This window comes from Chiloscyllium plagiosum, unplaced genomic scaffold (assembly GCF_037043375.1).
Source record: "Chiloscyllium plagiosum isolate Xiang-an unplaced genomic scaffold, Cpla_swu_hap1 HiC_scaffold_6, whole genome shotgun sequence".
Taxonomy (NCBI): domain Eukaryota; kingdom Metazoa; phylum Chordata; class Chondrichthyes; order Orectolobiformes; family Hemiscylliidae; genus Chiloscyllium; species Chiloscyllium plagiosum.
In genome coordinates this window covers 58,402,167-58,430,138 of record NW_028270144.1, presented here as the reverse complement: position 1 = coordinate 58,430,138, position 27,972 = coordinate 58,402,167, and the positions used below count along the sequence as shown (strand labels likewise).

The window sequence follows — 27,972 nt, the reverse complement described above, 5'->3', positions numbered from 1 at the left end:
AGTACTTCCAAATAAACTCATTGGACTATAACCTGGTGTTGTGTGATTTTTAAAAATGATAACTTTCATTGTTCCTCATTGACATCTCTACAAATTTACATCCATTTCTTGGTCTGTTATAAGATTAGACTACCATGATGCATTGGGTACAAACTTTCCACCATCAATTGCCCACAAAATCAGTGTAACAGTTTCTAAAGTCCCAATACCATGATGGTGACTACCAGATTATTCCCAAAAATGATACCTATGTGATTCTGTTCACTTGGAATGGGGGTATGCTATTGCCCACACATTATCTGGAAAGGGCCCTTGTGATCTCTATGGCTATTTCTTCCACTGGGAAGTTCTGCAGTGTGCAGGTTAGGTGGATTAGCCATGCTAAATTGCCCTGTAATATCCAGGGTTGCACAAGCTGGGATGCTTTTCAGAGGATCGGTGCAGACTTGATGGGGCAAATGGCTTCTATCTGTTCTACAAGGATTACATAGTTTTATGAATGTGGTCCTCGGGAGTGGGACCCACTGCTGAGGGCGCTTGATAAGGACTTATCTACTGAGGTAGTGTGGGCTGAGGTTAGGAACAGGAAAGGAGAGGTCATCCTGTTGCGACTTTTCTATAGGCTGCTGAAAAGTTCCAGAGATGTAGAGGGAAGGATTGTAAAGATGATCCTGGATAAGAGTGAAAGTAAAAGAGTAGCTTTTACAGGGGCTTTAACTTTCCAAATATTGACTGTAAATGCTATAGCTGGATATTTTAGATGGGTCAGTTTTTCTCCAGCTTTGCAAGTGCAGGAGAGTTTCCTGACACAGTATGTAGACAGGCCAACAAGAAGCAAGGCCACATTGGATTTGATACTGGCTAATGAACCAGGTCAGGTGTTAGATTTGGAGGTAGATGAGCACTTTTGTGATAGTGACCACAATTCGATTATTAGGAGAAAGTGTGGACTGCAGATGCTGGGGATCAGACTCAAGAGTGTGATGTTGGAAAAGCACAGCAGATCAGGCAGCATCCGAGGAGCAGGGGAGTCGCCGTTTCGAGCATAAGCCCTTTATCAGTATTCACACTGGAAAAAGACAATTTTGTTGAGGACAATACTAAGATACAGGCTATTAGACTAGAGGCATTGAGTTTCATGAGGAGGAGGTGTTAGCAATTCTGGAAAGTGTGAAAATGGTCAGCTCCCAACCCCCGGGGCAGGATAGAATTTATCCTAGGATTCTCTGGGAAGCCAGGGAGGAGATTGCAGAGCCTTTGCAATTGATCTTTGTCATAATTGTCTACAGGAATAGTGTCAGAAGACTGGAGGATAGCAAATGTTCAAGAAAGGAAGTAGAGACAACCCTGGTAATTATAGACCAGTGAGCCTTCCTTCGGCTGTGGGTAAAGTTTTGGAAAGGATTGTAAGAGATAAGAATAATTCAATTCGGAATAGTCAACATGGTTTTGTAAAGGGTAAGTCATGCCTCACCAGCCTTATTGTGGTCTGCTGTATCAGTGGTGGGTATAAACTTCATGGTGTCACAGTTTGTATAGCAGGGTGATGTGTTGACCGTGTGTGGCAATGGTGTAAAGTGACAGCCACATCCTTGACGTAAGGCTGCTATTAGCCAGTGTATCGCTTAGTCTCTGGTTTCCTATCTTGATATTGGAAGGAATGTTTAAGGAGCAGTAAAGTGGAGGTCTGAGTGTGGAGCAGTACCTCCGCTGGGCTATTGTGCCCACTTGTGCAACTGTGTTGTGACCTACTGCAGCTTTAGTTGGTAGAATGTAGCCATATGTAGGGGAAAGCAGCAAAAGTCCAATGGGTGCACTTGCTGGAGATCAGAGTCAAAAAGTGTGGCGATGGAAAAGCATAACTAGTCAGGCAGCATCTGTGGAGCAGAACAGTTGGCATTTTGAGCATAAGCATTCCTAATGAAGAGCTTATGCTCGAATCATCGACTCTCTTGCTCCTTAGATGCTGCCTGACCATCTGTGCTTGTCTAGCGCAACACATTTTCACCCAAATATCCTCATAGCCTGCTTCCTGTAAAGACTCTATTCCATTCTCCCAGTTCTTCCATCTCCGTTGCATTTGTTTTTTGATGAGGGATTCTCTGAAATGCCAACTTTGACAACTCTCTGAAACGTCCACCAACCTCCTCAACCAAGGTTTCCCCCGCACCATTCATGCCCTCAATTGGTTCCGACTCATCGCCTGCACTTCGGCCCTCAACTCCCTGTGTTCCCTCCCACAACACTGATAGGGTTCCCTTTTCCCTTACCTACCATTCCACCAGCATCCACATCCAGAGGATCACTCACCACCATTTCCATCACCTCCAGCAAGATGCCACCACCAGACACACATTCCCCTTCCCTTCCTTGTCACCCTTCCACAGGGACTGTTCCCTTGGGACAGCTTGATCCATTCTTCTTCCAACACATTCCACCGCCCGATGGCATCTACCCCAGCAACTGCAGAAGATGTAATGCCTGTTCATTTACCTCCTCGCCCCCTCAATATCCAAGGGCCCAAGCATACCTTTCAGATGAAGCAGCACTTTATCTGCATCTATCACAATCTAGTCAACTGCATTCGCTACTCACAATGTGATGTCTTCTACATTGTGGAAATGAAGTGTAGACTGGGTGAGCACTTCCCAGGATGCCTACATTCTGTCTGCAAAGAAAGACCCTGAGCTTCCAGTTGCCTGCCACTTCAATATACCACCCTGTTCGCTGACCAATGTCTGTGTCTCAGACTTGCTGTAGTACTCCAATGAAGCTCAGCACCAGCTGGAAGAACGCACATCATTTTCCTCTTGGGAACCCTGCTATTCACCCTCCAAGGCAGATCGTTATTCACCCCTTTGTCCAACCGTTCTTCTCTCTCTTTAGACGGTATCCCCACCTATCATTCACACACCGCCTCCCCCCCCCAATCATTCACACACCCCCAATAATTCTCAGCTACTGTCAGCTCTGAGGATGGGTCACTCGACCCAAAATGTTCACTCTGATTTCTCTCAACAGATGCTGCCAGACTGGCTGAGCTTATTCAGCAATTTCTACTTTTGTTCCCAGAAATGACACCCCTTCACCAATTTTTAGTAAAAATCAGTCCAATGTCTGAACCCAAATTTGGGTCTGTTGTGTATCATTTTTCCCTGGAAAACAAAAGCTTCCTTATAACCAACAGATCTCCATTCTGTTAATCAGGCTTAATTTAAAGATATGACTGAAGAGTAAAATGAATTTCTGGAATTCATAATCTATCTGGTTCACCAATCTTGTAGTGATAGATATAAGATGATCAGGAAAGTGAAGGCTTTAGCTCAATGGTAGTTCTCCCACCTGAGTCAGTGGATTGATTGAATACTGCAGAAAAAAAAAGGACAAAATCTGCACTGACATTTCAATGTTGGAATACACAATGCTAACATTTCCAACATTCACATACAGCATTAAATCAAGGTCCAATGTACCTTCTCTGGTGGACATAAAAAAAGCATACTGTTAAAAATATCCAAGAAACAAGCCTGCACTCACCCCAGCAAATTAATGCCTCCATCAACATTGTTAAACAGATTTTTGATAGTTTATCTCCTCAGTTTTTGTCTGGTCTGGCAGTGCATAAGAAGGTCTACATATTTTCCTACTTTATAATGGTAAGTCCATATCTGAAGTAATCCATTGGCTATGAAATATTTGAGAACATGCAAACCCTGAAGATACACTATTGAGTTGCACCTTCTTTGTTTTTCTGCAAGACATGTAATGGTAAGTTCTATACTTCCCTTGGTCTCAATAGGGAACCTTGCTCATAAAGAGTGCAGAATTAGCTCATTTAGAGAAAGAAATTGGAGTATTATTGAGATTTTTTGAATATATTTATTAACCATACTTTTTGTTTTGATTCCCCCCCACCCCTTCTGCATTTTACTGCTGCTTGTTAAGTCTGATTACATAGCTTGTAGTTGAAAGGAATGGTTGCACTGATACTTTGCCACTTTTACTACAGGTAACCACTTAAAAGGAGGTGTTTCTCACCATTTGGAAAGGATGTACCTTTTTAATTTCCATTCCTTCAGAGAACCAGTGCATGCCTTCATCTGTGTCTTTCTAATTAAAAACAGAAATTGCTTGAAAACACACAATAGGTCTCGCTGCATCTGTTGGGAGAAAGCAGAATTAACGTTTCAGTTTCAGTGACCCTTTTGCAGAATTCCCTGAGTTCAGAGTTTTGTAGCAATGTTTGTTTTGGTTCTGATTTCCAGCATCCTCAGTTTTTTGGTTTATTTTCTTTCTGATCAAAGTTATTTAAGATGGAAGTTGGTTGAAAGGTTTCTCAAGTCTCCCTTTGACATTAAATGATAATACTTAGGACTACCCCATAAAGATCTAATTTGAAAAGAAATCAAAATAACATAACAAAACTATCTTACTTGACACAAAAATGATTTAGACCTTTATGATTTGCGCCTGTGTGGTGTGTTGTAAAGACATCATAGATTTAATTTGATAATATATGTCCTCTTGAAATACCTCTGCATACTTAAGACTAAAGCAATGATGTAAAGATACATGTGTAGATGACTTGAAGACAGTTACAGAAAGCCTCTCAATTACTCTGCATTCCATTTCAAATATAACAGGACAGTACAATGTTTCCACTTTCACTTTTTACAAAGCAAAAAGTTAAAAATGTTTAACTTGGCACACCACAGCATCTATATTAATAACAAGATATAGATAAGAAAAAAATTTAAATTTAAGACAAAGCCCATCTTAGTTCAATTCAAAGCTCCTGGATTCAGGGGAAAAGACAGAATAACTTGTATATACAATTTATGCACAAGATGAAGGTTCTACTGAGTTTGCCATTGCTGTTCAAAATCTGTCATTTCATTCCTCTAACTACAACTACATCCCATATCATACCCTCCACTGCCAGCCTGATCACAACTTAGTCCCAACCAAAAATATCTTTTAAAAGCCCAAAGAACAATGGATGCTGTAAACCAGAGACAAAAATAGAAATTGAAATAATTTCCTTATTAACACTAACTTATTTCAGCTCCTCATTCTCCTAGTCCCAAGTTGAAAAGCTCAGCAGGTGTGGCAGCATCTGTGGAGAGAAATCAGAGTTAATGTTTCTGGTCAAGTGACCCTTCCTCAGAACCCAACTAAATTAGAACTAAAAAATATCTTTTTGATTTCTTGTGGTGTTTTTAATGGTCTGCATGTGGCATTAACAAGTTATTTTTGTTTGAAACTAGTAATCAAAGAAAGTTCAGATCTATATTTTGGCATGGTGGCTGTTTCGCTGCAACAGTTGTTTTTACATTATTCCTGTCTAGAAAATGTGCTTTCCAGTGTAGTGTTTTTATCATAAATCAAAAACAATGTTTAGGATTCACTCATCTCATGCAACAAAGATTATTATTACTTGTATCAGATTGCTTTAAATTAACTGAAATATCTGGCAATACTTGAAAATATCGTTATTAGGTTTTTCTTTAGTTTGAACGTGGTCTGTGTTTTTTATTTGATTTAATTGTACTTCAAAATAGTTTTAAATTTGATTTTTGTAGTTGTTCTATTTGAAAAATGTATTTCAAAAAGCATTATTTAGAAATATCAACTTGAAGTTGCACAGGCCATATTTAACCCACTTCCTCCATCCCAAAATAAATATAACTCAGCAAGCTTATTTAATCTATAGTGCAACTGCATTGTTCAACAAAATCCCATGTTCAGTCCCCTTGTGTGTAGCTCTCAGCAAGGGAACGATAAGAACATTAATGTTGGTTTAAATGCTCTTGGGTAAGGGTTAATTACTATCTAGTTGTCCCAATGGAACATTCATATGTGAATATTGGGTTAGCACGAGATTGAGCTTTGTGATTTAAGCTATTGACCAATTCACTGGCACTCACAGTCGAAGCTCATGTATGAATAATGAGGGCTGGGAAAGGTGCTCAAAAGGGGGAGAAAATGGTGAAGAAGGAAATAATTATATTTAAACAGTTAGATAGTGAAAAGCTTTGACCTATAAATCTTTAATATTGTGAGATGGTTGTTTTTATAGAATTGATTTTTTTTTTATTGATTGCTGTCTATAATTTAAACTGACTGAGTCCAGAGTAGTGAATTATCTTGTAATTTCAGTTCTGCCTATTTCTGCGCTACCAGCTTGCCAGACTGAGTTGAACTAACCTCTATTTCAAATCAGAAATTATTTCCATATTTTCATCTTATATTGCAATGTAAAATTAGATATCTAGGTGAGGCTATCTTTCACCTCACTACAAATAGCATATGTAACTAGATAATGAAAGTTGCTAACAACAATTTATGTTTGTATTGCTATAAGACCATAAGTCATAAAAGCAGAAAAAGATCATTTAGCCCATCAAATCTGCTTTACCATTGGTTGAGTTCATGGGTGATCTGATAATTCTCAACTCCAGTTTCCTGCCTTATTCCCATAATTTTTGATTCCATTGCTGATTAAAAGTATGTCTACCTTGGTCTGTTTCTACTTGAATGATCTAAAGGCACAAATGGAAATACATGAGTTTAATCTAATTGCCATTACAGAAACATGGCTGCATGGTAGCCAGGTCTGAGAACGGAATATTCAAAAATATCAAACATTTAGGATGGACAGGCAAAAAGATGGGTTTACATTGCTATCAGTTCATTAGTAGGGAAGGATCTCCCATGGTTTTTCCAACGTGTGGAATTTTTGAGTGGAGCTAGGAAACAGCAGTGGGCAGTAGGCTCTGGTTGGAATTATTTACAGACAAACAGTGGTGATAGTGTGGGCATGCTATTAATCAGGAAATGAGAGAATCATGTAGCATGGGCAAAACAATTATCATGGGTGATTGACTTCAACTTGAGAAGGAGACCATAAGTCATCCCAAGCTAGAAATCTAAGGGACTAGGAGAATGAGGAGCTGAAATAAGTTAGTGTTAATAAGGAAATTATAATGAAGAAATTAATAGAACCAAAGATGATAAATCACAAAGAAATGATGGTCTATATCCCAACGTGTTGAAGGACCTGGCTACAGATAATCAGTATATTAGCATTATCTTTAAAAATTTTGTAGTTTCTGGAAGGATTCCTACAGATTAGAAGGTAAGAAATGTAACCCGATTGTTTAAGAAGGGAGTAAGAAAGAAAAGAGGGAACCAGAGACTTGTTAGCCTTACATCAATATTAGAGAAAATGTTAGAATTTGTTATAAAAGATGGGATAAATTGACACTTGGATAATAATGATCTGATCGGAAATAGCATGGATTTTCAAATGGGAAATTGTGTTTGATAAATTGTTGGATTTTTTTGAAAATATTATTAATAAAATTGGTAAAGGACAGCCAATGGTTGTTGTATACTTAGATTTTCAAAAGACTTTTCATAAAATCCCTCTCAGGAAGCTAGTTGGAAAATTTAAAGCAAATGGGATTGGAGGCATGGACTAATGATAGGCAACAGGCAGAAAATAGAGTATGAATAAATTAGTCATTCTCGCATTGGCAGTCTGCAAATAGTTGGGAACCACAATTGGTACTTGGTACTAGCTCTTCACAATACCTCAATGATTTGGAGGAGGGGAGCTAGTAAAATATTTCCAAATCTGCAGAAGATATTAAGCTAAGCGAAATGTGTTGTAAGAAAGTTGTAAAGCGGCTTCAGAAAGGTTTGACCAGGCTTAGTGAATGAGTAAGAACATAGCAGATAGAATATAATGTGTAAACCTGTGAATTTATCCATTTTTGTAGGAAGAACAGATGTACAGAAAGTTTATTAAATGGTGAGCATTTGGAAAATGTAGATGTGTAATTATTAATGTCAACTGTGCCGTATTTTCTGAAGCTTTGAAAAATGTCACACGATTTAATTAAAACTTACAATACTTAATGGGTTAGACAGAGTAGATGCAAGAAAGATGCTCTCCCTGGCTGAGGAATCTAGAACAGGGGGCAATATTTAAAAATATGAGATGCCACTTAGGTCCAAGATGAGGAGGAATTACTCAGAAGGTTGTGACTCTTTAGAATTCTCTGCCCAGTGTGTTATGGAAACTTAGACTTGAATATGTTGAAAATCTTAGAATCCCTAAAGTGTAGAAAGAGGTCATTTCTGCACCAATGCTCTTAAACTGCATCCCACTCAGATGCACTCCTCTAGTCCTGTTCCTACTTTCCTATCTTGAATTTATTTAACAATCCAGCTTTGACAGCCCGTAGCGGAATAGAATTCCACCTGTTCACTGTCTTCTAAAAGAAATAAGTCCTTTTATGTCTGTTTTTATGTCTGTCCTTACTCTAAGATTATTGTCTCTGTTCCATCCCACTAGAGGAAACAATCTTTTTTCATATGCCCCATCAAACTCTTTAAGACTTTTATTCTAATAATTACATAAATCCAATCCAGAGCACTAGAAAAATAATTTGCATGAAATCGCACTTTTTTAGTCTTTCAGTTTGAATATTCCTCGACCCTTTATATCTTGAATATTGAAGTGTGAAATACATCTCAATTTGCTGATTTTGACTTGCCATACAGCAAAAGTTGAAACTGAGTTTGTGATAGCCATTACTAATTTAACACACTACATTAAGAGCAATAACGGTGGGTCATTACTGGAAAATGGTGAAGGTTTAATTCTCTCTGGCAAAAATTGACATGTGTTTATATATTTGTAACTGACATTTCAATTCTTTTTCTCTTTGTCTTGATATACCTACTTTGGAATTCGAAGTGTCGAGAATCTGTAATTAAAAAGAACTTCTGCAGTTTCTGATCAAAAAAAATTGATGGGACTACTGCAAAACTCAGGACTGTTTGTTGTGATTATAAAATAATCTTTGAGATCATTACTATCCACATGGTGAACATAAAATTTAGATTTTAGAACTCAAAGCTGAGGTGATTAAAGTGATTTTTGTCTTTTTCAGTCTGTTATCTTGAGACTGACTGCATAGTTCTTATTTTATGTTGTACCTTGCAGGTGGAAATTATGAAAGTGTGTTCGAAATAGAGAAGGGTGTTGGCACACTTGTTATCGCAAAGCCACTGGATACTGAGCATAGGGCCACATATAATATGACTGTGGAAGTCACAGATGGGACAAACTCAGCTACCACACAGGTAAAGCAGACAGGGTGTATGAATTCAAAGTGCATTGCAAATGACAATGCTCAGGTTCATCATTTCCTGGTGTTTTAATAATATGTCCTTGTGTAATACAATGTTCAGTAATGATGAAAGCCATATCACATTATTTGTTTCTGCTGTCTTAAAAATTATTGTCAGTTTAGCTGTTTGGGATTCTCATTTAGCATCGTTAGCAGAACTGTTGGAATTAAATTTTCTTTTCATAGGTGAGGAAAAATACTTTGGTCTTAGACTTGCACGTTTGCACGTTCTCCCCGTGTCTGCGTGGGTTTCCTCCGGGTGCTCCGGTTTCCTCCCACAGTCCAAAGATGTGCAGGTCAGGTGAATTGGCCATGCTAAATTGCCCGTAGTGTTAGGTAAGGGGTAAATGTAGGGGTATGGGTGGGTTACGCTTCGGCGGGTCGGTGTGGACTTGTTGGGCCGAAGGGCCTGTTTCCACATTGTAATGTAATGTAATGTAATCTAATCTAGACTGATGTTTTCATTTCTTGTTTCTGAACTGCTTATTGAACATAACTTTTTATATGTGTATGGCTGTAAATATTTATAATATGAATTGCACAGTGAAAATTATAGCACTTGACATAGCTGCACAGCATTTGTCAAAGCGTAACAACAAGCAGAAAACTTTATAGGATAGTCCCTTGAAAAGTTAACTATGGCAGACTAGTGGTTTTATTTCTCTGGATTAACAAATTTAAGATTGTAGCCTGAATCGTCATAGGAATAAGAAAAGAGGTGCAAATGATGGTTAAGACCAAATTCTGAGCTTCTCACCCCTATTTCAAGGTTCCCTACTTTTCCCAAGGGGGCTTTTCTAAGAGTGCAGGCTCACTCAGTCCATGAGCCTACACCTATACTCTTGACCAAACTTCATTCTTAACTGAGAGTCCTGAAATCCAGAGGAGTGATGAAATATTACTCAGTTTAAACATTACTCAGCTTTGGATCTGTGATCTATTTTGTAAATTCTAGAATGTTTATATAAGATAGAGCAGTTTCAAGTGCTTGAAGTTTCTGTTATTGATGCTTGAATGTAACAACAGGAGGAAAACTCCATACGTAGTCCATTGAAAAGGTCGAGAATATTCACACTTCTATTTGCCTGAGGTTTTAAAAACAGTTTTTTATAAATAAAGTGAAACATTATGAATGAATGACTATCTTTTTGTAGCTTTTTGTACATCCTCCTGTTATCATAAGTGGTCTTGTGGTGCAGTGTCCCCACCTCTGAGTTTTTGTCCTACAGCAGAACCTGGCAATGTAATGTACATTTGTAATCTGACCAAACAGGTTGATTGTCAGCATGTAATTCCTTCCAATATGCCTGCTCCTAGTTTCTTGCCTCAATGTTTAATTCCTATTACTGTTCACTTGGGTGGGACATAAATGGTTCACTTTGTGAGTGATTGGGTCATGTGCCTCATTGCCACACCCCTCAAGCTTACTTCTGTAGGGGCCAAGTAATTGTCTCCAGTTCTAATTTGTAATTCTATTTTATATGATCAAAAGCTGAGTAAGAGTAGGAGAGATCCTGAGTTGCCAAATCATATAACGCAAGGAATTTTGCAGACAAGAGAAACCATCATGTTTATGCTGGTTTTTTGAAAACCAGTTCTGACACTCACTTTCTTTCTCCTCCCCACTCCCCCATGCCTAAGTGGGTAACTTGTTCCTTTTCAAGTTTGTATTCAACTCACTTTTAAAAGTTGTGACCTAATCAACTGTCATCACCCATTTGAGGTGTTTCTTCTAGATCTTACTGAATCTCACTGAAATAAAAATAAAATTTCTCAGCTTTCCCTTGGCTCTTTTACCTATAACCTTAGATCAAGTTCTTCTGGATCTCTCCTCCTGACACTGGGAACAGTACCCAAGTGTCCTTCTTAAAGAAAGGAACACTATGGGGTGGCACGATGCCTCAGTAGTTAGCACTCCTGCCTCAGAGCACCAGGGACTTGGGTTCAATTCCAGCCTTGTGTGGAATTTACACATTCTCCCTATGTCTGGGTGAGCTTCCTCCGAGTGCTCTGGTTTCCTCCCACAGACCAAAGATTAGATTAGATTACTTACAGTGTGGAAACAGGCCCTTCGGCACAACAAGTCAACACCGACCCGCCGAAGTGCAACCCACCCAGACCCATTCCCCTACATTTACCCCTTCACCTAACACTGCGGGCAATTTAGCCAGGCCAATTCACCTAACCTGCACATTTTTGGATGTGGAAGGAAACCGGAGCACCCGGAGGAAACCCACGCAAACACTGGGAGAATGTGCAAACTCCACACAGACAGTCGCCTGAGGTGGGAATTGAACCCGCCTGAGGTGGGTCTCTGGCGCTGTGAGGCAGCAGTGCTAACCACTGTGTCACCGTGCTGCCCTCAAGATGTGCAGACTAGGTGGATTAGCCATGGGAAATGCAGGTCTACGGGGATAGTAGGTCTGGGTGGGATGCTCTTCTGTGGTCCAGTGTGGAATTGAGGGGTCAAATGGCCTGTTTCTACACTGTAGGGATTCTGGTTGAACATTTGCATTCATTTTGTTTTCCATGCTAATTTCCAGTTAAATAAGAAAGAAATGTAAATTGTACTTCAGGATCAACAAGGGCATTCAGCCAAAAATTCTAAAATTGGAGAGTTGTAGCACAGTGGTAGTGTCCCTATCCTGGACATGGAGGCCCAGTCCAAGTCTCACTGCACCAGAGATGTGGAATGATATTTCTATAAAAGGCTTTCTATTGCACTCTTGGCACTGAGCGGGAATATATGAGGACCTAGCCACAATAGCTTAGCAATTTTGCGATAGGATAATTACTGGAGTTCCAGAAAAGGCACTGGGAATTGAATGTGATAGAAGAACTTAAGGACCAAGGAATTAGCAAGTTCGTATGCCATCCTTCAAATATAAGTAGGATGAGTGGCATTAATGTAGTGTGAGAAAGCTCTCATTGCATTTGATGATCCCTGAGCACTTGTGACTAATTCCTCAAGCCTGTTGTCACCCTCCTTCTGGAAATCCAGGAAGTAGCAGAGATTTGCATATATGAGAAGGAAATGGCAGAGAAAAAGAAATTGGAGTTGGGATACTGAGATTTTTACCCTCATCCTTCAGGTTCCTGTTGAGTTCCAGATACACAGTAGAATAAAATTCAACCTTCAACTGAGAATTACTCACTAGAAAATGGCTATTGGCCAAGATATAAGGAACTGAATCATTCAACTTGAAATTATTTTAGAGTAACTATTATACCTGATTCAAAAATAAAATGGTTCCTGAAAATGTTTCATTTATAATATCATTTGAAAGTCTGCTGTACAGATGCACTTTTATTTCAGCTAAGTGATAGAATAATAATGGGTCATAATGGTACTTGACAATGGGAACATTATCAGTGTTAATGGTTCATGTATTTTGTTTTGAAAAGGTTTTTTTCAGTTTTTTCATTAACCTCAACTGCTTTTAAAAGGTCATTGACTGTGCGGCTGCAATAGTCAGGAACTGTTTCTTATAAAGCATTAGTCTATTTTATTTTATGGCATTCATCCAACATGACATATATTCATTAAGTATTCAGAGATTTAATTTTAAAAGTTTTGGATTTTTAAAATAATTTTTGTTGTCATGCTAACTTTTGTTTAATTTGTCAAAATTCTCAGTTGGTGATATATTTAAATATGTTATACAGTTTTGACGATTGATATATGAACAGTTTTACTCTACATGTTCTCAAATGGACGTTGTAGATGAACTGTAAGTGTAGACATAGTTACAACATTTGAGCTGTATTTACTAATTTTAGTGGAAAACACCTCAACAACTGATGCAAATATTTTACACTTACACATTTATTTAAAAACATCTTTTAATGGTACTCAGTAACCAAGAAAACAAACCACTCACCTAATCAAAATCCTCAGATACTCTATTTCTTGTCTTAATGTCTTAGCAACAAAGTATAAAGCTCAAATATACAAGCATACATATGTGAATGTTGAGATTTCAGTGCTTACTTTATTCATCTTTATTCACTAAACAAAAACACAATAAGCCACATCTAACTTCAGTTGACGTCAGCTGGTGGCTAATATATTGAACCATATGGTCGGCAGGGGCCTTTCTATAAAAGTTAAATTAGCTGTGGGAGGTAGGAAGCCTACAGAAAGATAAAGGAATATATTTCAAGGATTTTGTGTGCCAAATGGAAATAGATTGGAGGCATTAAATAAAACGTTTGTGAACAGAAACTAGAACGTGCAATTGATGCATCTATTTACCTTAACTATTCACTTAGTTCTAATTCTATCAGAGTTATTGAATACATTTAGACTGTGAGGAGAAAGTGAGGTCTGCAGATGCTGGAGATCAGAGCTGAAAATGTGTTGCTGGAAAAGCGCAGTAGGTCAGGCAGCATCCAGGGAACAGGAGAATCGACGTTTCGGGCATAAGCCCGAAGAAGGGCTGAAGAAGGGCTTATGCCCGAAACGTCGATTCTCCTGTTCCCTGGATGCTGCCTGACCTGCGCTTTTCCAGCAACACATTTTCAGCTACATTTAGACTGTGAACTGTTATATATGGTGAGTTATTTCCAATGCATTGACTACCTATTTTAAGATGCAAGGATGAAATCTGTCAAGACCTGGGGACTTGTCAGTTTAGTACTGCTTCCAATTCCTCTCTTCCTTTCATCATCTGATTTACAACTATTGCACGGTTTTTTTTTGTATTCTCTATAGTGAATATATGAGGAAAATCCTTGTTTATTTAATCTACCATTTTCTTGATATTTGTTAGTGCAACCCTATTCTCAAGAGAGGACCAAAACTTACTTTATTTGCTTTTTTTTCTCTTTTTGATGACCTATAGAACCATTTAGTATCCATTTTTAATTTCTCGCTGGCTTCCTTCTTGCTCATAATTAATGTTTTAGTCATTTCTTGCCATCCAGGGTTTTTGAAGGAAATGAAAGTAGAGATTTCAGGGGCACTAGCCATAATCAGTCTTCGCTGGACTTGAGGGAAGCTGCCAGAATTACAGACATTAGGATGTTGCTCAAGAAAGGTTGTAAGGATTATCTCAACAATTACAGACCAGTCAATTTAACGGTGAGGAAGCTTCAAAAAACAAATATTCTTGAAAGAATTAGTATCACTTGGGAAAAGATGAGTTGACTCGGAAGAGTCAGCATGGATTTCTAGAGGGGAAATTATGTTCCCGAAGCTGCTGGAGTTTTAAAGCAGTAAGAGAACCTCACTGAGAATAAACTGTGCTATAAATAAATTCCCAGATGTTGATACAGTGCCATACAATAGACTTGCAGAAGGTTGTATGTCAAGCATACAGTGTCATCAACTTTATTGATAAAGACAGAGTAGAAGTGCAAGGAGGTGATGCTGAACTTGCACAAGACACTTGTTAGAACTCAGTTGGAGTATAGAGTACAGTTGTGGGTGCCACATTATAAGAAGCAGAAGCAGAATGCAAAGGAATTTACAGGAATGGTTCCAGGAATGTGAAATATCTTTTTGAATATCTCCCACTGCTTTTCTACTGACCAACCTCCTTGCCTAATATCCAAGCACTTCAGCTAGTTCAGCTTTCATGTTATGTATTTGCCCTTATTCAGGTTTAATGTACTAGTCTTAGATCTACTACTTCCCTTTCAAATTTCAATTATGTTGTGGTTGGAGCTTTTAATCTGAAGTTATGAATTAACTATGCTTCATCACCTACACCAAGTTGAATGCAACCTGCTTTCCTGATTGTTCCAGAATATGCTGCTCAGAAAAAGAATCTCCAACATTCTGTAGACTACTTGTCCAGGTTACAAGAGTCGTAGAGCCATATGGAAATAGACTGTTCGGTCCAATTCGTCCATGCTGACCAGGTTTCCTAAACTAAACTAATCCTGTTTTCCTGCGTTTGGTCTATATTTTTAGCATGGCCAAATCACTTAACCTGCACATCTTTGGACTGCAGGAGAAGACCCACGCAGACATTGGGAAATGTGTAAACTCCACAGAGTCTAAATTCTTCCTTTTCATGGAACTGTCTAAATGTCTTTTAAATGCTGTAACTGACCCTTCCTCAGAACAGGCCCAAAATGTTAACTCTGATTGCTGTCCAAAGATGCTGCCAAATCTGCTGAGTTTTCCAGCAATTTTATTTTATTTTTTTACTTTACTTTGATTTACAGCATCTGTAGTCCTTTCAGTTTTTATTTTAGGATTCTATGATGTCTGATGATCTTTAAATCTTTTCTGCATCCTTTCCAATTCAATAATATCTCTTGAAACCAGAACTGTACAATCTGATTTTTATTCATTTGCAGATTAAAATCGCCCATGATTCTCGTCCCTTTGTTACAAGAACCCAATGTTTTTTCTTGTTTACTTTGCCCTATACAGTGGTTCATGTTTGGGGGCCTGTAGCCCATTTCCACTAGTGGAATCTTATCTAAAACTGCTCCTCCACTCCACCCAGGCTGTTTCGACATCCTGATTGCCTCAACTATTGTCACTTTTAACTATTGAACCAATGCGATCTTTGATTAAAAGTGCTATCCCTTCACTTTTATCAAGTTTTCTGGTTCTCTTGAAAGTCTTTCATGCCTCAAAAATATTCAGCATTCAACCATTGTAATCACGCAGTCATGTCTCCATAATGGCTAAAAAATTATATTTTAGTGTGTACTATCAATTTATTTACTTTGTTATAAAGGATACTGCATTCAGATACTTAGCCTTTAGTTTTTTTTTTATACCTTTGTATTACTGTATCTAGTCTTTTGTTGGTGTGCTTTAAGTATTTTTTCTCTCGCTATGCTTTCCTGCCATTCTCTGACCTTCGTTTCTCATATCAGTGTTTTACTGTCCTGCCTAGACTCTGGCATACATTTGTATTTGCGTCAACTGAGTGTCGCAGCACAAGAAATTGAGATGTAACTATGAAGATGTGAGGGAGTTGCTGGCTTGAGTTGATTGGAAGGGGAGCCTAGCAAGAAAGGCAGTGGATAAAAGCAAATTACTGTGGATGGGGGAATCTGAAACCAAAAGAGAAAATGTTGGAAAATCTCAGCAGGTCTGGCAGCATCTGTAAAGAGAGAAAAGGGCTGATGTATCGAGTCTAACTGACCCTTTGTTAGAGAAAGGGAGTGGAGCAGCAATAGCAGGAGTTCTGGTGTAATTCAAGAGATACAGCAGAACTTCATCCCAAAGAAGAACAATCATACAAGACAATCATGAAAGAAAATGGTTACAATGTGGTGAAGATTAGTGGGAAACCAAAGGATTGGGAAGCCTTTAAAAACCAGCTGAGGATAACAACTAAAAAAGCAATAAGGGAGGAGAAAATGAAATATAAGGTTAAGCTAGGTTGTAAATAAAAGAAGATTGCATGAGTTATTTTAGATAAATAAAAGGTAAGAGAGAGGCAAGCGTGTACATTAGACTCCTGGAAAATGAGTATTGGGGAAATAGTATTGGGGAACAAGGGAATTCAAAGGACCTGATTAGGTGCTTTGCATTAGTTTTCAGAGTGGAAGTCACCAGCAGCATTTGGACAGGGGAACTGAGGACATTATTGCTAATTTTGCAAAGACAGATAGGGATAGGTGGTGTTGAGGAAGCAGGGAGGATGTGGAAGGACTTGGACAGTCTAGGAGAGTGGGCAAAAAAGTGGCAGTTAGAATATAATGTGGGCAAGTGTGAGGTTCTTAATGCTGGTAAATAATAGAGGCAAACCTTGTTTTCTAAATGGGGAAAAGCTTTGGAAATCTGAAACGCAAAGGGACTTGGGGATCCTAGTTAAGGATTCTCTAAAGGTTAACATGTAGGTTAGATGGCAGTTAGGAAAGCGAATGCAATGTTAGTATTCATTTCAAGAGGGCTTGAGTTTCAGAGAAGGGCTGTACTGCTGGCACAGTGTTTACGAACTGGAGGATGTACTACAGGCACTAGAATGCTTGAGGGAGGGGGAAATTTATCTGGATTCATGGTACCAAGAAGCAGTCACATTTCTTAGGTAATAAGAAAGAGCTGCTGATACTGAAGGTCTGAAAAGTGCTGGAGAAACTGAGCTAGTCAGGTTTTTTGAGTCCAGTACGACTGTTCTTTGGAAGTAATCACTTAGTTTTGGCTCATTTGATTTAGGGTACTCGGGGACAGGAGAGTGTGGCTGCAGGTTCGAGCAGGAGCCTCAGCGAATGTCCAACAGATTTGAAGTTCTTTCAGAATGTCTGGAAGAGAGTGAGGGCTGTCGGATAGATGTGTTAACTGATCATGGGAAAGGAAACCATTTAAGATGGAGGAATAAGAAGAAATGTATTGGTCATAAGGGACAGTATTGAGAAGGGTATTGATGCTATTCTCTGCCAAAAAGGAGCATGTACACACAGCAGTAGTTCATGACATACACTGATTTTATTTCTGTTATGCCATCTTGCAGTTCAATAATCCCACTATTGCCCCCTCTTAATCTCAGACTGCTGAATGTATATTTATCATTGGAAAGATCTCCACAACAGTATTTAAAGAAAATCATCAATTAAAGTCATAGAATCATTGGGTTGTAACGAATCAACTATCTTTGAACCGAAATGTCAGGATGAAAACCTACATTTGCCAGCAGCATTAACAACTTGGCAATTTTATCACAGTCTGTCCTAAGTGGCTCCACCATCCACTTACCAGTGTGAGCAGGTTTCCTAATGCTGTTGTTATGCCTCACGAGAACAGCATGCTAGAAACCAAGCTCCACTAATCCTAGAGTCGTTGCAAAAGTTTAAACTAAATGCAAGTATGCAAAGTTCCAAATTTAACTGGGATAGACCCAGGTTACAGATAACGGGTTAGGTTCCTGTACTTGACTAGAACTACTGTTTATTACAAAAGTGTAAATTTCTAATTGCAAGTAATCAGCTGTGAACTTTCAACATAAGGTTGTACTGGGTCAGACTTCAAAGGGGATTGGTGTCTCACACAGTACAACTTTATGTTGAAAGTTCACAGCTGATTACTTGTGATAATAATTTCCCCTTTCATTATAAAAGGCAGGGAACTGCATTTCAGTAGGGCCAGTCCATAGGGTTTGCTGCGAACATCCTGTTGCTTGGCAGGAATTTGGGTTCTTCAACCTCTGTTTGCCAGTTTCTTCTCACTTCTTTTCAGGAGGCACGCATGGTGAGCTACTGGTTAAAGGCCACCACTTAGAGTAACTAGTGGGAGAAACCAACTGTCTGTCTTATCTTCAGGAAATTTTACAGACTTGCGAGAAAGAGACTCACTACCTCACCTTCTAGAGGTTTGAGGGCTTCTCATTGCATCGTTCACACCCAGAAGCTGTTAAGCTACTCAGGAACCAATCAGAGTTATCAGGCTAATGACCTTTGCCATCCACGACAGGTCACAATTCCACAAACCAATCAGTAACCTTTTGCTGGTGAATTTCAATTTGTTTGGACACACCAATGCCAAGCTGTATCCTCTTACACCTTCCCCCATTGCTTGCAAAGCAACGTCTAAATGCAGTTTACAAATTTCAGAAACTTTGTTTTTAAAAGTACAGCAATTCCTTCCTAAGTCCTTTATTGCAAAGCAGTCAAGTTTTGCAATTCAGTCCACGCTTAAAAATAAAGTAAAAAGTTTAATTAAAATAGTAAAACAAAAAGGCTGCCAGTCCAATCCCAATTCAGGTCAGAGAACAAAAGTACTATTTTCTAATCTAATGTTAATGCCCATCTCTGGAACAGATGGGACTTGAATCCAGGCCTCCTGGATGTAAATGCTGTCTTTCTGAACTATGGAACCACTGATGAAACTCTGGGAGAGCACCTCAAATATCCTAATAATGTCTTAGAATTTTAGCCTGCTGTAATATTTTGTAAACCCCTTTCTATACTGTAATCCTAAATCATGATAGCAATCTAAGCTTCCACTTCACTCAAATGTTAGGTGTTTGCTGCACCATTGCCATCAGATGCTGCATCATATTTGGTTCTACAAGAATGTAAACAGATTTGACCATCATTTCAATGCTGAAAAGATTGGGTCCAAAACCCTGCACAAGTTCCTGTGCCAGATTTTTGTTGAACTCTTCCATCCACTTCAATATGAACATAGGCTTTATAGCTGACTTTACAATAGACCAAGCATTTAGTTATGTATTTACTACTAGCTTTTTTTCCTGTGGGCCATCCCATCGAAGAGCCCATCAGAGCCATCTACAGTGGGATTTGCTTGAAACCTCACCTTCCAACAAACTGGTATCTTAGTTGATGGCCACTCGTGCTTAACAACAATTGAACATGAGTAAGTCATTCAACCCCTCAAGCCTGTTCCACCATTCAGTGAAATAATGGTTGATCTGTGATGCAATTCCATATACTTGCTTTTGGCCATTATCCCTTAATACCTTTGCTTACGTTTGGTCATACTTGTCCATGCTGACCAGATATCCGAAATAAATCTAGTGCCATTTGCCAGCATTTGGCCCGTATCCCTCTAAAACCTTGCTTTTCATACACCCATCCAGATCCCTTTTAAATGCTGTAATTATACTAGCCTTCAGCACTTCCTCTGGCAGCTCATTCCACACATGCACCACCTTCTCTGTGAAAAAGTTGCCCCTAAAGTCCCTTTTAAATCGTTTCCCTCTCACCTCAAAACCTATGCCCTCTAGTTTTTAACTCCCTGACCCTAGGCAAAAGACTTTGTCTATTTACCCTATCAACGCCCCTCATGATTTTATAAACCTCTATAAAGTTACTCCTTAGCTCTGATGTTCCGGGAAAAATAGCCCCAGCCTATTTAACTTCTCCCTATAGGTCAAACTCTCCAACCCTGGCAACATCCTTGTAAACCTTTTCTGAATCCATTCAAGTTTCTCAACATCCTTCCTATAAGCACGGAGACCAGAATTGCACACTATTCCAAAAATGGCCTAACCAATGTTCAAAATGCAGCACCTCCTATTTGCCTAAATTAAGCTCCATCTGCTCAACCTCGGTCTATCTGATCAAGATCCCATTGTACTCTGGCATAACCTCCTTCGCTGTCCATTACACCTCCAGTTGTGGCATCATCTGCAAATTTACTAACCCTATTTTCTATTGTTCACATCCAAATCATTTATATAAATGATGAAAAGCAGTAGATCCAGCACCAAGCCTTGTGACACACCACTGGTCACAGGTCTCCAGTGTGAAAAGCAACCTCTCAGACTATACTGCCTGATTCTAGAATCCACAATGAGTAGAAAAAGTTTATCTTCATCTACCTTGTCTTTTTCTGTTAATAACTTGAAGACTTCAATCAGCTCACCCCTTAACCTTCTAACTTGAAGAGAAAGCAGGCCTAATTTGTAACTTGAAGTCTGAATATCATTTCTGTAAACATATGTTCCTGCAAAACCAATATATCATTCCTAAGTTGCAGCCAAGACCTGCTGCAAGTGGGGCTAACCAGGCTTTTGTATAACTACAGCATAATTTCTGCATCTTTGTACTCCAGCCCTTTGAATATAAAGGTCAGCATTCCATTAATGTTCTTGATTATTTTCTACACCTGTTTGTGATATTTTAGAGATCTATGTACCTGAACCCCAAGTCTCTTTAGACATCTATTAACTGTATTTAACTTCGTACCTTCATACCAATTGAAGGCGGGGTAGTGAGGTAGGAATAGGTGAACACAGGTAGACTATATGACCTGATTGGTCAATGAGAGGAATGAATCCGGTTAGTAGCTGAAAGGAAGGATTGATCAGAGGAGTGGAAGGGAGTCAGGGGATGGGAAGAGAGATTATTTGAAATTGAAGAACTCAATGTTAAGTCCTCCAGGTTGTAGGCTGCCCAGGCGAAAGATGAGGAGTTGTTCCTCCAACTTGCGGTCTGATTCACTGTAGCAATGGAGGAGGCCAAGAAAAGTCATGTCAGAAAGGGGGTGGGAAGGGGAAGTAAAATGGGCGATGACTTGTAGGTCAGGTCGGCCCCTTAAGGCCTGGCTGAGATGCTCGGTGAAATGTGCCCTGTACCCCAATGTGGAGAAGACCACATTTAATCAGTCGGCCAAAATTCATGATGTGCTAGTCAAGACTACAATCAAAAGATTACTGTGGAAAGAAAAATTATGAAGCTAGCCTTAATTATGCAATTTCTTTTGAATTTTATGCTTTCATAATCACCTGGTGTAAAAGATAACATTGTAGTTTCCTTTTACTAAAACTTTGCTTATGATTAACGATTATAAATAACTGGAAACCTGCTACCAAAAAAGAGCACACATTTCCTTCAATGTATTTCTCATTTTAAGAAAAATAAAAATGTTCTATTCTTCAACCCTCTGAAAAGTGTTTAGTATAAGATACTTAAGTAGCATACCTCAAAAACAAATTGACATTCATCATTGGGTTGTTCTTAGTAACCTTTATTAATGTAACTGAGCTTGTTCATTATCCTTGAAGTCATTTTGAAGTCAGTCATTAATGTTTGTAATGGAAGCCTCAATACAAATATAATTTCCACATTGAAAACAAAAATTTGGAAGCACTTTCCACACTTTTGGATGTTGTCAATGAAATGTTATTTGACTATTATCATTACTTTAGGATACATAGTTGTCTTACTACATTTAGAAGCAATTCAGAGAATGTTTATTCAGCTCATTCCTGGGTTGAAAACCTTATGAAAAAAAGATTGAACAGACAAAGTCCATAACCATTCAATTTTACCATAATTAGATGATCCTATTGAAACCTATAAGATCTTGAACAGACTGGATACGGTGGATACCAATAGAATGTTTCCTCTTATGGAAAAGACCAAAATGAGGGGACATAGTTTAAGAATAATGGGCCAGCTTTTAAGACAGATAAGACTTTTTCTCTCCAAGGGTCATTAGAGTGTGGACTGCCATTCCCCAGAAGGTAGTTGAGGCTGGCTCTTTAAATTAATTAAAAGCTGGATTAAACATATGCCCGAAACGTCGATTCTCCTGTTCCTTGGATTCTGCCTGACCTGCTGCGCTTTTCCAGCAACACATTTTCAGCTCTGATCTCCAGCATCTGCAGCCCTCACTTTCCCTCTTAAATTAATTTTTGTCAGACAAGGGAGTGTAGTGTTATGAAGTGCAGACAAGAAAGTGCAGTTGAGACCACAACAGCTCAGCCATGATCTTACTAAGTAATATAACAGGCTCGAAGGGACAAACGGCTGACTCCTGTTTCTATGTTCCTACATTGTCTAACTTAGTTATTAGTGGTTAATATTTATTTTAATAGTTGCTATTTTGTAAAATATTCCTAAACTGTGTAAAGTTCTGGAGAAAAAAAGCTTTTTTTTGAAATCACAAATATAAACTACAATAGTAGCAGAAAATAGACCATATAACACCTTGTTCATGGTCAATCATTCAGTACATCCAGTTGATATTCAGCCTCAACTCCCAATTTCACATATGTAGTCTTGGAGCCTTGAGATAAGGACAGTCTCTCTCTATCTCAGCTTTAAATATACTTAGTCATGTGGTATCCATATACAGTTCAAGCAAGATTTGCTTATTCTTGTATTCCAATCCCATCGCAATAAAAACAAATATAACATTTACCTTTTCCTAAGTGTTTGCTGTACCTGCACGACGACTTTTTGTCCAAAGTCTCTCTAATAATTAACATTTTCAAATTTCACACCTTTCAAAACATATTTTGTATTTCTATTTTTCCTTCAAGCAAGTAACTTGTCACATCCCCATATTATTTTCTGTCTGCCATTTTGTTGCTAATCACTTAATCTGCCTGTATCTTGTTAACTGTCACTTTCTTGCTTCCTCACGTAGATCTCCATTTATCTTTGTCGTATTAACAAACTTTAATGCCGTGTTCTCTCTTCATCTCAACCATTAAAATTGATTGTAAATAGCTGACTATGACAGTTTAACCATAAGATTCTTAAAAACAGTGGATATCATAGTAGAATTTGTATCTTCAACACTTCAAATCTCCATATTTTGGTTTAGACTCACATTAGTCAGTCAGATTGTGATCTTACGGACGATTGCGATGTCAGAAATCTTTGAAAGAGAATATTGGTGACTAAGTTATGTTATCTTTTCATTATAGCTTTAAGATTTTATCAATGATGTTTCTTTACATTTATTATAATATTGAACATTTTTGAAACTCCAAATAATGGGATCTTAATGCCTTTAAAAATGTGCTTAGGTCCAGACCACAAGTAGATTCCTACCATGTTAATGACGCCTGGTCACCCTTCTGCATGATTTTATCAGAATCCACTCTATGAGCACTGGAGCATGTTGGTGCTGCTGTGACAGGCATGAGAAATTAGGGGCAACCTGAGATGAAGGCATCTTCAAGAAATGTATGAAATTTTTTAAAAAATGTATTTGTGATCAAAGTATGACCTGTGGCTGCAGCTCTGTGCCCTTGTGGCAGAAATAGCTCTAGGATGGAGAGAGAATGATAGGAGGACTCATGGGCCCGCTGAGCAGATATGAGATATGAGCAAACCACCTCCAAGTGTGTACTGAGCTTTACCCTCAACTGGGGCCTCATAAGACAGCATTTCCAAATTCATTGGCTTTTAGCAGGTGAGTAGCCATTGGTGTCCACCTCTTATGGGGACAGAAATGTGTGGACCATTGACCTAATGCCCTCGTTTCCAGATTGTTCCTGACCTACCTCCTTGGAACATTCTGTCCTTCCTTTCAAATACGAAATATCTTGCATGTTTACTGTAGAAAAATGTCAAATTACCAAAATGTACAGTGCAGAAAATTCATAACTTATGTTTGAAAGCTCATTGTTATAATCATTGAGCTAAATCTCTAATTGTGCACTGTTTGGACTTACAGGTATTTGTCAGAATACTCGACAATAACGATAATGGACCTGTGTTCTCCAGGCCAAGCTATGATGTTACCATTTCTGAAGATGCTGCCATAAATACTGAAATTCTGCACATCAAAGCTACTGACAGGGATGAGAAAAGCAAGTTAACATACTCTATACACAGCAGTATAGATCCCATAAGCCTCCGTAAATTTCATCTTGATCATAATACAGGAATGCTGAGCATAGCTGAAAAAGTGGATCATGAAGCACAGGCTCAGCATAGTTTGACTGTAATGGTAAGTGAGTGTTCAAACAACATTTTCAGAATTTGCCTTTTTGAGGAACATCTCTTCACATCAAAACCGATAAGCATTTACAACATGTATTCTATTTGAAGGTACCTCTTTTGCTTCAAAGTTCTATTGCGGATTCTTGTTAAGAGACCACTGAAGATTATAGATGACAGCATTTGTGTGTGTTATTTTGATTATCCCTATCTTTGCTGAAACTAGCCATTTTACTGTCTTTACTGTACTTGTTAAATTCAATTGATTAGCGAGAGATTCCCCCGTGAATAGGTACTGAGGAATGTGCTGTATGGAGTGTAATTGTTTATGGAGAAATTAATAATTTGAATTTAAATGTAAGCTACATGATTAACAGATTTGTAGATGACACTAAAATTTATCAAGCAGTTGTTAGTTTAAAGGATAACTCGATTCCAAAAGGATGCTAATGATTTGGCTGAGTGGGTGAGAAAGAGGCAACTAGAATTCATTCCAGAGGAGTGTGAGGTAATGTGTTTGGGGAGGGCAAGCAAAGCTAGGAGATACACAATAAACAGGGTATTGAGACAGATAGATGAAGTGAGAAACGTTGGAGCATGTCCACATGTCCATGAAAGTACATGGCAGGACAAGCTGATGCAATGGCAAAGAACAAAGAAAATTGCAGGACAGGTACAGGCCCTTAGGCCCTACAAGCCTGTGCTGATCCAGATCCTCTATCTGAAACAGTTCCTATTTTCCAAGGATCTCTATCTCTCTGCTCCCTGCCCATTCATGTATTTGTCTGGTTACATCTTAAGTGACGCTATCATGCCCGCCTCTACTACCTTCGCTGGCAATGCTTTCCAGGCACCCACTACGTGGGCGGCACGGTGGCACAGTGGTTAGCACTGCTGCCTCACAGCGCCTGAGACCCGGGTTCAATTCCCGCCTCAGGCGACTGACTGTGTGGAGTTTGCACGTTCTCCCCGTGTCTGCGTGGGTTTCCTCCGGGTGCTCCGGTTTCCTCCCACAGTCCAAAGATGTGCAGGTCAGGTGAATTGGCCATGCTAAATTGCCCGTAGTGTTAGGTAAGGGGTAAATGTAGGGGTATGGGTGGGTTACGCTTTGGTGTGGACTTGTTGGGCCGAAGGGCCTGTTTCCACACTGTAATGTAATCTAATCTAATAATCTAATCTACCCTCTGCGTAAAGAACTTTCCATGCAAATTCCCCCTTAAACTTTTCCTCTCTCAGCTTGAACTCATGACCCCTAGTAATTGAATCGCTCTGGGGAAAAAAGCTTCTTGCTATCCACCCTGTCTATATCTCTCATGATGTAGTAGATCTGAATCAGGTCCCCCCCTCAACCTCCTCCTTTCTAATGAAAATAATTCTAATCTACTCAACCTCCCTTCATAGCTTGCATCCTCCATACCAGACAACATCCTGGTGAAACTCCTCTGCACCTGCTCCAAAGCAACCACATCATTCTGGTAACGTGATGACCAGAAATGTATGCAGTATTCCAAATGTGGTAGAACCAAAGTCCTATACAACTGTAACATGACCTGCCAACTCTAGTACTAAATACTTCATCCGATGGGAAGCATTCCATATGCCTTCTTGACCACTCTAGCAACCTACGTTGCCACCTTCAGGGTACAATGGATCTGAACACCCAGATCATTCTGTACATTAATTTTCCCCAGGGCTTTTTAATTTACCATAGAGTTCACTCTCGAATTGGACCTTCTAAAATGCATCACCTTACATTTGTCCCGATTGAACCGCATCTGCCAATGAAAGCACATGGAATGCTTCTTTTGCATTGATGATGTGTGGAATACCAAAGCTGTGATATAATGCCAGAAATATATAAAACATTGATTAAGCCACAGCTGGAATTTTGTGTACAGTTAGGAGAGCACTTGATACAATAGGCAGGAAGGCCTGCTTCCCCTACCAAATAGGTCAGATACCAGAGTGTAGATTTAACGTAATTGGCAGAAGAATTAGAGGGGACATGAAAAACGTCTTTTCCCCAGAGATTGGTAGATGTTTGGACTTTTCTGCCTTGTTTGGTAGTGGAGACAGAACTGTTATAACCAGACCAAACCCCCTCAAAATATTATTAAGATGATAGACTAGGCCCCAACATTTTTTTTATTTTTAAAGGCAGGTGTAAGGCATAGTGTTATGAATGCAATTTGATTGGTGAAACTACCAAGCTTGAAGCTAACCATACTTTATTTTTACACAATAATTAAAGTACAAACAAAACAAAGAAGAATTGAAATAATAACTCGACTAGAAAACTTTTCAGAACAATAGGTTATTTAACAACTAAACAGCAATTGTTCCAATATAGTAACATCCCATAAACAAATCCTTAGTAAAGGCAAAGTTAACAAAAGACATTATCTCACATGCAATTGAGCAGCAGGAAGAGAACTCAGCTTTTAACTGTAACAGAGAAAGAAATATTAACTTCCACATCCAGCGTCAAGACCCCAGCAACAGCTGAAAGCTAAAACTTAAATCCTAGTTCACTGGGAGCTTGATCCCACCCATTCCTGCTTCTATTATTTCAACTTTTTAATAGAAAACAAAGCTAACTGGGCTCAAAGCAGCCAGCTCATCTCCACATTTACAGTACTTGCTTTCAAAAATAAAGACAGAACAAATCCTCCTCACAGGCAGATCTTGTAACAGAACTCCTCCACTTGTTTGAAAGGAATGTGAATCTGGAGCTGTCGTGCTATAACCTGCAATGCTACAGACCAGATACTGGAAGGTGAGACTAGAATTTGCCAGACATAATGGACGCAACAGCCTCTTTCTGTGTGTAACCTTTCAGTGTTTCTATTACTAATATTTACTGTACTTGTCAAGTCCTTGAAGCATTTCTTACATTTATATCCATATATATATATATATATATATATATTCTTCCTAATACTAGAAAACAGAATATCTTTCTTTGGCATCACCTCTTTGAAGTGAATATCAGAGAACCACGGCAGAGCCTAGCAACTTGTTAATGAGAATCTCCACGTTTGAGCAGTTTTGGTGACCAACCTGCAAGTCAATGCAGTCTTTATTTAATTGGTTTTGAATAGGCCTCTAGAAAACAAAAATGACAACAAAATCTCATTTTGGGAAGTGGATGGGCACCTTGTTCAAAGGGGATTGTGTGGATGATAAAATGGGAATGAGATCTGGAGTTAGAATAGTTTTCGTTTCCAACCAAGTTGATGTTTGTTTGCTGTCACAATCCCAGTTTAAAAAAAACACAAATTAATCATGCTGCCGTTAAGTAGTAAGGGACATTACAGGCAAATTCACCACAGAATGCAATGGGACCTTGATCAGATGGCTGGAGGGCTGAGGAGTGGCAGATGGAGTTTAATTTAGAGAAAAGTGAGGTGCTGCATTTTGGAAAGGCAAATCAGGGCAGGACAGAGTTGCAGATAGACAGAATAGTGAAGGAGGTGTTTGGCATGCTTGCCTTTATTGGTCAGTGCATTAAGTATAGAAGTTGGGAGGTCATGTTGCAGCTGTACAGGACATTAGTTAGGCCAATTTTGGAATATTGCAGTTCTGGTCTCCTTCCTATCAGAAGGATGTTGTGAAACTTGAAAGGGTTCAGAAAAGATTTATAAGCATGTTGCCTGGA

General features: G+C 38.9%; 1 protein-coding gene across 9 annotated transcripts in view; it reads left to right on the top strand.

Moving 5' to 3' along the window:
* Positions 1–27,972, top strand: part of LOC122550578 (protocadherin Fat 3-like) — an 801,871-nt gene that overhangs the window by 591,800 nt on the left and 182,099 nt on the right. For all 9 annotated transcript variants that reach the window (XM_087988029.1, XM_087988032.1, XM_087988030.1 and 6 more), the window contains 2 exons: positions 9,017–9,156; positions 24,049–24,324. In XM_087988029.1, coding sequence (XP_087844155.1) covers positions 9,017–9,156; positions 24,049–24,324 — 416 coding nt within the window. The remainder of the gene's footprint in view (positions 1–9,016; positions 9,157–24,048; positions 24,325–27,972) is intronic.